Source organism: Barbus barbus (genome assembly GCF_936440315.1).
Source record: "Barbus barbus genome assembly, chromosome: 23".
NCBI classification, from domain to species: Eukaryota; Metazoa; Chordata; class Actinopteri; order Cypriniformes; family Cyprinidae; genus Barbus; species Barbus barbus.
In genome coordinates this window covers 7,313,863-7,324,998 of record NC_136751.1, presented here as the reverse complement: position 1 = coordinate 7,324,998, position 11,136 = coordinate 7,313,863, and the positions used below count along the sequence as shown (strand labels likewise).

The following is an 11,136-nucleotide window of genomic DNA, read 5'->3' as shown; positions in this document are numbered from 1 at the left end:
ACACTAGCAGAGCAGCCTGTGATAGAAGCCTTATTGATTTAATTGTCTTTTTAAATTGGTTGAGAAAGGACCATTATTTCTGTAACCAACAGATATGGGTTTTATGAGAAAAAACACTGTTTTAATGTCTTTCAATTGGATGGAATCGGCATTATGTCTGTGTACAGTACATCTGCCAATTTCAATATGATCTAAGAGGAAAATTTAGCTACACTGTAAAACTTTTCGTTGTAAATTTACAGTATAATACTGGCAGCTGGGTTGCCAGCCACATACTGTATTTTTACAGTACTACTACTGTACACAACATTTACAGTTCTGTACTGTATTTACGAAATACAGTATTATACTGTTATATAACTTTTTTTTACAGTATTACACTGTAAAACTTTTCGTTGTAAATTTACAGTATAATACTGGCAGCTGGGTTGCCAGCCACATACTGTATTTTTACAGTACTACTACTGTACACAACATTTACAGTTCTGTACTGTATTTACGAAATACAGTATTATACTGTTATATAACTTTTTTTTACAGTATTACACTGTGCTCTTTACAGGGAATACTGTAAATCCTGCTTTTATTTCAGTACTCTTGGATTTACAAAATTAAAAATATACTTTTTCATAACAGTATTCACAAAAAAATAGAGAAAATAATATTTTCTGAGTTTTAAAACATTTTATTTATTTTGAAGAAAAGACCAGGCAATTGCCTTATATGAATTTACTGGCTGAAATGCCAGCTGTAGTTTTTTTTTTCCTTTTTCTTTTAAATATAAAACATGTAAAATGCAATTAACAATTAGCAAGTAATTCAAAATACAGTAATCTTATTTACTTTTAAAGAATGGAAAGGTTTTTCAGAAATATATTTTTTATAAGTCTTTCAGAAGAGAGGAAACCTGTGGGTTTACAGTACTGTTCTTTTTTTACACAACATGTCCAGTCTTCTTGTAAGTCACTTTTCCTTTCTTGGTTTTTGATGCACATGCAGGGCTGATGTCGAGAAAGCATCTAAAAGACAGAAAAGAAAAAAAGTGAACATTATGTATATGTCTAATATATATATCTAATACACACATACACACACAGCATCTCACAGAAGTGAGTTCTTTGAGACCGCACAGAGAATTGCAACACTTACGATGTGATTACATGACTACATGATAATGTTAAATATGCAATATGTCATTCAGCTCTTTAATCAACTGTATAAAATATTTGTTAAAATATACTTAAGTACTTTACAAATACTGTCAAAACAAGTTAGTGACAATTCACTCTATCATATATATATCAATGGCAAATATGCTAACCTCAGTCGCAAGGGTGCATGCCACCTCTTCCTGATACTGGAGGTTGAAATCATACAATAATACAAACAGCACTGCAAGGCCAGAGACAAAGTTGGGCTGCTCAACATTTACCGCTGGTTGCTTAGAGATTGACCTGAAAATAAAAAAAGAAAGAAAATACTTCAAATAAACTATTGTGGGTTCCATTGCAGTTCTGTTTAGTTGTCTATACATAGTTCAACTCAACATAACTATTAAACTAAATCTGAAATATGTGCAGGGAAATCCCATTTACAGGGTTCACAACTATAGCTGTGAACTGCATAATAATAGTATCTCATGAATGCACAGTCGAGCACAAAAGACCAATGTCAGTGTCAGGATTTTCATTAAACAATATTGCATTCCCTCGGAACACTTGGAATACATGACATGTTGCATGTGAACATTCTGTGATACTATTGTATCTTGATGCTGGTCACTATCACTGCCATTATATGGACAAGCGTGAGCAGGCTTTTTTTTATTTATTTTGTATTATTCTCCTTTAGTGGTCCAAAAAACAAAGAAGGTCATAGGGCATTAGAACAACACCAGGGTGCATGGAAGTATATGGGTAGCAAAATTCAATTGAAATGCAATACGTAAAATGGTGATATATTTCAATTTACATTTTCTTATACATATGTGCAATATTTAGTGCACATATGTATTTTATTGTATATCACATAAATTTTATTTAAATTATAAAATTTACATTTGCCATTTCCTACACTAGTTTTAATACACAAATTAAAAACATATTTTAATGCTTTATAAGTTGCAAAATGGAAATTAAAATGTATTACCCAAATTGATTAGATGTTTAACATGTCCAAGCAAAAACTGTTTTTACATCATAATACCACATGATAATTGTAATTTCAGAATGCATTCTGATCCAAAGGTGCAGTAAAAAGGTAGAAAAATTGTAATTTAAAATATCTTTTATTTTTCTTAAATGCATTGACACTCATATATAAGACGTTTCAATTGCATTTTCATTTAATACCCCATGATGAATATAAAGTCAATGTGGATTTGAAAATGCATTCGAAATGTATTTGAAAATGCAACACACCCCCGACCTGTCAATCTTTAGGCTACATCAAGGCTGGGCTTGGCAACAGGATGCACAATTGTAGAAAATATCATATGTAAATTATATAACTGAATTTCCATTTTCATTTTGCACTAAACTTTGCACATTTAGGGTAAAATGTCAATTAAAATACAGAAATGCATTGCCATTTTGCATATTACTAACTGAATTTGAAATTATTTCAAACTGAATTTTGCTACCCATATGCTTCCATAGCGTTAATGATGACTTGATGTTCATTTTAGGTACTAAACCTTTACTGTTTACTTACCAAGAATTATAGGTTGTGTTCTCTGGCAAATGTAGAGACTGCTGGACATCAGATTGAGTGGTGAATACCTGAAACAATTTTTAAGAAGACAGCACAACCATCACTAACAGAACCAAGACATAACAAATCACATTTATTTGCAACATGCTTTAAGTAATCTCTACTTACATCTGCTTGAAGGGTAAGACCATCTAATTTCTGCAAGTGTGGGAGCAGCTGTAGGACCATGGAAGACATGGAAGCAATCAGGAATACTACTTTTGAAATAAGCATTAGGAACATGACTATGGATTTTCATGTGCTGGCAAAATTATAACACATTAAAAAGCACGATCATAGAACTGACATTTTTTAACATGGACTACAAATGGGAAGCACTTACATTAGCACCGGATCTTCATCAGATTGTTCAGCCTGAAAAATAATAATAATAAAAAAATAATAATCAGAAGCAGGTCATGTGAATGTGTGTCTTATTTGCTATTTAAATTGTTTTTGATTGTTGGATTAAAGGAAGGTGTGCATAAACATCTTAAAAGGGATAGTTCACTTTGAAATTAAAATTTGGTATCTATCAGCTTACCCCAAGGGCATCCAAGATGTAGGTGTCTTTTTTTCTTTAGTAGATCCAATTTTGATATGTTTAGGTCAAATCGTTCTAGCTTGTCAGTCATATAATGGCAGGTATAGGTCACTGTCTCTATAAGAGCGAAAAAGAACATGCACAGAGAAATCCAAATTAAATAATTCCCCATCGTAACTACACATTGATGGCCTAAGACACGAAACGAGCGGTTTGTGTGAGAAAATGAACAGTATTTATACAGTTTTTTTACCTCTTGTACACAACCATGTCCAAGTGATCTGAGTGCGCGCACGCATCCGGTGTGTGACGTGTGTGTGCGCGCTCTGGCTTAGTCCGCCAAAATAACTTTATTGCACAAATAATTAGAAAGTTATTGAACGCGGAAATATGTGAATGTTGTGAATGTGCGAATATAAAACCAATTTTACCCAAGTGAATTGCTAACTCGGGATTTAAGTTAAGTTTAACGTTCCCAAAATCAAACCATGCGTGGAAACAATGTAGAAATGTGAATGAAAAAAAGACAAGCTTACCGTATCGATACTTAGTCGAACATTAATCCATCTTCTCATGCTCCAGTCGATTAGCATCATCTCAGGCACAGGTTAGATGATTCAGATGACAAATGATCTCTGCGTCTGCTCAGGCAGCGTCGTCCATTGTTTGCTGCGTCACAGGCACTAACGCTTGAAACGCGAAATGAAGCTCACAAAGCTTATCTACGCACAGATTCACAAACCACTGGCTTATCTTAATAACGCGAATAATTATTTTGTTCAATTAATTCCCGCTGACGAATCTAGTTTGCCTGTAATACACTGTTCACATTTCTTCTTCTTTGGAGATCACATCACATTTGAATTGAGCGCGAAATAAATATATCCCACAATGCAATGCGTTTACAGTATGGTACTGTATTACAAATTTAGCGGGCTGAAAACAGAAAATTTCTGTATATTTACAGACATTCTGTAAAATATACAGAATGCTACTGTTTTATAAAAATACAGTATAATACTGTTAGAAAATGCCTGTAAATTTACAGTAAAGTTTTACAGTGTATTTTTTCCATAAAAAATAAGGTTAAAAATAATAAAATATTGATTTGTATGAAAAACGTTGTGACATCTCTGTAAAATCATATTACATTGCTTCTTGCACATTTCCAGTGAGTGGTGCTAAAAGCATTCAGTTTTATCCAAAGATTAGATTAGATTCAATTTTATTGTCATTGCACATGTAAGGAACAAAGCAATGAAATGCAGTTAGCATCTAACCAGAAGTGCAATAAGCAGAGGTACAGGATATACAGTGCCTACAATATGTTACATATGTACAGAAATATACAGATAAGGCAGCACTATGGATGCAATTTACTAATTTTTAAATACTACCAGTATGATATACAGATGGGTGATATGAACATACTATACAGATGGATTATGCAGTAAATGTATGCACACTATGAGCAAAAACTATGAACATAATTGCAAATGGATATGATTAAGCTATACATTAAGATAAATAAACACTAGTGCAATGAACACTGAAAGTGCATAAAATAAAAGTTTCCAGAACATAGTACTCAGTGTGTAGATGGACTTTTTTTTTTTTTTTTTTTTTTAAACCGATTTAGTGATGGGGAGGGGTGAAGAGTTTGTAGTGGTGTGTGAGGGGGTATCATCGGGCAGAGTTCAGTAGGGAGACAGCTGTGGGGAAAAAGCTGTTCCTGAGTCTGCTGGTCTTTTTTCGGAGGCTCCTGAAGCGCCTCCCAGAGGGCAGTAAGTTAAACAGTCTATGGTCAGGGTGAGAGGAGTCCTTAAGAATGCAGCGAGCTCGACGTAAACAGCGTTTTCTCTGGACGTCCTCAATGGCAGGAAGTGGTGTCCCTGTGATGCGTTGGGCGGTTTTCACCACCCTCTGCAGTGCCTTGCGGTCAGCAACTGAGCAGTTCCCATACCAGACTGTGATACAGTTTGTCAGGATGCTTTCAATCACACACCGGTAGAAGTTCACCAGGATGGCTGGAGACAAGTGGTTCTTCTTCAGTGTCCTAAGGAAGAAGAGGCGTTGGTGAGCCTTCTTGACTAGTCTGGATGTGTTGGTGGTCCAGGTCAGGTCCTCCGAGATGTGGGTTCCCAAGGAACTTGAAGCTGGAGACACGTTCAACAACCATCCCGTTAATGTGGAATGGGTCATGCGTGCCACTTTTCTTCTTCCTGAAGTCCACAATAAGTTATTTTGTCTTGCTGGTGTTGAGGAGCAGGCTATTGTCAGCGCACCATGCAGCCAGGTGCTGTACCTCCTCCCTGTAGGCAGTCTCATCGTTGTCTCTGATGTGGCCAATCACTGTGATGTCATCAGCAAACTTGATGATGGAGTTGGATCCATACACAGGCCTGCAGTCATGGGTGTAGAGGGAGTAGAGAAATGGGCTCAGCACACAGCCCTGTGGTACGCCGGTATTGAGTGTGATGGTGGTGGAGCAGGTGTGGCCTGACCTAACATGCTGAGGTCTGTTTGTCAGAAAGTCCATAATCCAGCTGCAGAGGGAGGTGTTAACACCCAAGTCTCCAAGTTTAGTGGTCAGCTTGGAGGGAATGATGGTGTTGAATGCTGAGCTGAAATCAACAAACAACATCCGTACATATGTGTTGTTGTTATCCAAGTGTGTGAGTACCGAGTGCAGTACTGTGCATACTGCATCCTCAGTGCTCCTATTGCTTCGATAGGCAAATTGGTGTGGGTCCAGTGTGGGTGGGAGGCAGTTCTTGAGGTGTGCCAGGACCAGACGCTCAAAGCACTTCATAACAATGGGTGTGAGTGCTATGGGGCGGTAGTCATTCAGGCACGTCGGGGAGGAGTGTTTCGGCACTGGCACAATAGATGTGGACTTAATGCATGATGGCACAGTTGCTTGGGTGAGGGACAGGTTGAAAATGTGCTTTTGTGAATGCTATATGCACTTGAATGTGAATCTGGCAACATTTTATTAGAATGGTTGCTGTATGTATCGTGGCAGTTCGGAAAAGAAATATCTATTCAGTGGACTTAAAGGTTAATGTTCTATTGTGTTTTAAAATAACTTACTGCTTACGTTACCCTAAACCTAGCATATAGCATTAACAAAAGCGCACATGAAATTGAAACACATTTGCTAAAACAACCATGCTATTTTAGCTTGCTTTGCTGACCATTTTAAAATATATATTTTATATAAACATAGTTTAATGACAGTATATTTATTGATAAAATGATTTTATTTTTCAAAATAAGCAGAAAATAGTACAAACTTTGCTAAAGTGATTGTTTTGAACAATTTCAATTATTTGAACATCTTGAATTATTTAAAAAAAACTACAACATTAATTAATGTTCAACACAACGCATATATTTTTTCTGCAATTATACATTTTATGTGGGAAGTCGTGGCCTAATGGTTAGAGAGTCGGACTCGTAATCCAAAGGTTGCAGATTCGAGTCTCAGGCCGACAGGAATTGTAGGTGGGGGGAGTGAATGTACAGCGCTCTCTCCACACTCAATACCACGACAGAGGTGCCCTTGAGCAAGGCACCGAACCCCCAACTGTTCCCCGGGTGCCGCAGCATAAATGCCTGCCCACTGCTCCGGGTGTGTGTTCACGGTGTGTGTGTTCACTGCTGTGTGTGTGCACTTTGGATGGGTTAAATGCATAGCACGAATTCCAAGTATGGGTCACCATACTTTCACTTTATGCACAGTGAGCACATTTTTTCTTAAGGTGGACCTTTAGCCCTGTTGTGCCCTACAACAAAGCTCACAGTCAGTACGTTTACATGGACATCAATTATCCGATTTTAATACGATTATGACAATACTGTGTATTGAGTCTACCATGTAAACAGAGATTTTTGATTACCTTAATCTGGCTAAAGTCATAATCGAAGTAAACACAAATCGAATTAAGACGTGGAGTATTCCTATTTTAGTCTCATTATTGAAGTGCAGTACAGACATGTAAACACCTTAATCAAACTATTACCGTCGTGTAGGACTTTTCGCCGCATTTTGCAACCGATACACACACAGCAGTGATAAACCGTTTGACGGAAAATAAAAGAGCTTCAACATCGTCGTTGTCTGTATGCATGCACAAATAATTAACTGCACTTGAATCTGTCGTAAAATTACAAATGAAACACCCAAAACTGTATATGGCATCATCACGAAGACGAACTATATATGTTTATACTTGAAATTCTGGAGGGACGTTGGATGGCGTCGCATGGTGACATAATGACGCATGCCATTAATCGATCTATGTACTATAAAATGTGAAACGGGAACATGAAAGCATTATTCTAAAAGCAACTCATGTAAACACCTTAATCATAATATTTTCTTATTCAGAATAAGGTAAATAATTAGATTACTGATGTCCATGTAAACGTAGTCATTGACAACATGCATTTTTATGTTCTTTTTTAAAACAAGATGGAAGTTTAACTGTTTAAATGACATTTAGGTATACTGGAAAACAAGACAAAGAGACTCATTAAGAATAAGAGGCAAAAGATGTTATAGTTTGGGAGGAACATGTCGATTCATTTCCACAAATCACAGTAATCTCAAGCTTCACCTCACTCCGTGAGTTCTTCCCTAAAACCTGTTCGGTTTAATGGGTTTGTCATTTACCCTAATACAGTCCATTGTATACATCTCCATATGGGGTCATGAGATATCATATCCTGTGGATATTCAGTCTCTCTCTCTGTGTATATGGATTATAAAAGCTTATTAAAGATGGGCACAGTCCAGCAATCCAGTTTATTAAATAAAGCAGAGTGTTAAATAAGAGAGAGATGGATTGTATCACACAATGGTCAGTCATGCAGCCAGACTGATTTCTGATTCCTCTATATTTCAGAAGGAGTTGAGCTGATGTGATACTCACACTGTCTCTGAGAAATTCACCCTAGAAGGGGAAATTAATTAAGAATGAATTTAGCCTGCTGATAGCCTCATTTATTCCCAGTAAAAGCATCAAAACAACTTACAACTTACAATTTACTTGAGGAGCAACATTGCATAAGATATTACATAAGACTTGTTTTTAGAGAATATATTTTTTTACACCAATGGCAATTTTAAAATAAAATAATGAGGTTTAAAATGCTTAAATCTAAACAGAGTGCCAAATGGGATCAGATAAATGAATAATTATTCAGTTGACTTCAATTGACTAAAACTTTTTGTGACCTTTCCTCAGTAAAACAGCACCATTTCAAATATGTATATGACCTTATGCATGTTCAGCTTATTAAACATAATTGGTGTAAGATTGTGCATGTAAACACATTCACTTGTTCACTGCAACAGTTTAGTTTCATAAAATAACTGCTTATATCAGAAAATAAAGATAAGGATGACATTTAGATTTCTGTCTTTTTACAAAATGTCCTTTACATTTAATCAATCTATCTATCGTCTGTGTCACAGTCGCTACTGCGTTGGAGCGAGGAGAACGTTGGAGAATTACAATAAACAGTCTTTAATAATCCACAAGAAGGAGTAATACAGGCAGGACACACACATAACACTTGTATGAAGACGTATGACACCGGACAAGGAAACATGGTGCAGACAAAACTTTAAATACATGGCCAAACGAGGGGTAATTGGCGAGACACTGGGGAAACGCATGAACAATATGACCAAGATGGCGCCGATGATGGCAGCTATTGTGCGTTGCTCTTCAGTGTACTGTTTTTGTTTGTTTTTCCTGTTTTTTGTTTTTCAAATAAGATCAGTTTTACCAGGGATAACCTGCTGAACATTCGGCAGAACACACCACAAAATCTTTTACCGGATTTAGATTTTTCGGACGTTTTGCTGGACATTGTAGTTGGCGGAGCCGTAGCTCTGGTCAAACGCTACAGGAGGCGCAGACGGTGGGGGAAGAGAGCCGGAGCGCTCGTGAAGCTTCGTCAGCGCGGATTTCGAACGGCGTTGCCTAGCATCCATCTGGCAAATCTCTGCTCTCTACCCAACAAATACCCTCCTTCTGCTCTCCCGGACAAACAAGGATTTTTCTAACTCTGCTACTCTGTGTTTCACGGAAAACTGACTGAATGGTGACATACCGGACAGCGTGCTACATCTGCCTAATTATCAGCTGATCAGAGCAGATCGGGATGCAGAATCAACGGGGAAATCTCCCGGCGGCGGGACGTGCTTTTACATCAATGAGAGGTGGTGTACAGATGTAACTGTGTTAAAGAAGATGTGCTATTCAGATCTAGAAACGCTCTTCATTAACTGCAAGCCGTTCTACTCGCCGCGGGAGTTCTGCTCCTTCATTCTCGTGAGTGTTTACATTCCACCGCAAGCGCACGTGAGCACAGCTTTACAGAAACTCGCTGATCTGATCACAGAGAGTGAGCAACAACACCCGGACTCTGTTTTAATCATTCTCGGGGACTTTAATAAAGCAAATCTCTCCCGTGAACTGCCAAAATACAGACAGCACATCACATGTCCCACCAGAGACAGTAATATATTGGATCACTGTTACACAACAATAAAGAACGCATATGACTCAGTTCCACGAGCAGCTTTAGGACTCTCTGATCACTGTTTGGTTCATCTTATACCGTCCTACAGGCAGAAACTTAAATCTGCAAAGCCTGCATTAAGATCTGTTAAAAGATGGACTAACGAAACAGAGCGGGATCTACAAGCCTGTTTCGACCTCACTGATTGGTCTGTTTTTGAAGCTGCTGCAAATGATCTGGACGAGCTCACAGAGACTATAACATCTTATATCAGTTTCTGCGAGGATATGTGCATTCCTAACAGGACTCATCTAATCTACAACAATGAAAAACCATGGTTTACTGCAAAACTCAGACAGCTCTGTCAGGCCAAAGAAGATGCTTACAGAAAGGGGGATAAAGTCTTGTACAAAAAGGCCAAATACACACTGGAAAAGGAGATCAGAGTGGTAAAGAGAAATTATGCTGACAAGCTAAGGAAAAAATTATCTTCCAGTGATCCTGCTTCAGTGTGGATAGGAATGAGGGATGTCACCAGTTACAAGACACCATCCCCCAGCACTCTGGAGAATCAACACCTGGCAGACGACTTGAACGAGTTCTATTGTCGTTTTGAAAGATCACCCCACACCCGCCCTGAACACCTCTCCACACAACCATTCACACCTCCAGCAACCCCTCTCTCCCCCACACCTACAATTCAAATCAGCGAAGAAGATGTGTGTCAGGTCTTCAGGAAGAACAGAAGAAGAAAAGCACCAGGCCCAGACAGTGTGGCCCCCATCTTCACACAGATCTTCAACAGATCACTGGAGCTGTGTGAAGTCCCCTCATGCTTCAAACGCTCCACCATCATCCCGTCCCAAAGAAACCCAAAATTACTGGACTTAATGACTACAGACCTGTGGCCCTAACGTCTGTAGCCATGAAATCATTTGAAAGACTGGTTTTGGCTTATCAGAACAACATCACTGGACCCTTACTGAACCCCCTGCAGTTTGCCTACAGAGCAAACAGGTCTGTAGATGATGCAGTCAACATGGGACTGCACTTCATCCTGCAGCATCTGGACAGACCAGGGACTTATGTGAGAATCCTGTTTGTGGACTTCAGCTCCGCTTTTAACACCATCATCACAGAAACCATTCAAAATAAACTAACCCAACTCTCCGTCCCCACCTCTTCAGGAGAAACCCCCTGCTCTCCCCCCCACTCACCATCATGAACGGCACTGTGACTGCAGTGGAGTCATTCAGATTCCTGAGCACCACCATCTACCAGGACCTGAAGTGGGATATTCACAT

At 38.3% G+C, this 11,136-nt stretch overlaps 1 protein-coding gene across 2 annotated transcripts; it reads right to left on the bottom strand.

The window, feature by feature from the left end:
* Positions 1-670: 670 nt before the first annotated feature.
* On the bottom strand, positions 671-3,980 carry LOC306843370 (uncharacterized protein). 2 transcript variants are annotated; one of them, XM_079374818.1, is made up of 6 exons: positions 3,832-3,980; positions 3,296-3,412; positions 2,881-3,126; positions 2,713-2,780; positions 1,322-1,454; positions 671-1,019 (listed from the first exon to the last, which is right to left on the bottom strand). In XM_079374818.1, the coding sequence occupies exons 3-6, from the start codon at positions 2,992-2,994 to the stop codon at positions 846-848; spliced, it is 489 nt and encodes a 162-aa protein (XP_079230944.1). In that variant the 5' UTR covers positions 2,995-3,126; positions 3,296-3,412; positions 3,832-3,980; the 3' UTR covers positions 671-845. The 2 variants fall into 2 exon arrangements, with proteins under 2 accessions (XP_079230944.1, XP_079230945.1); XM_079374819.1 differs by lacking the exon at positions 3,832-3,980 and adding an exon at positions 3,549-3,601.
* Between the last annotated feature and the right edge of the window lie 7,156 nt (positions 3,981-11,136).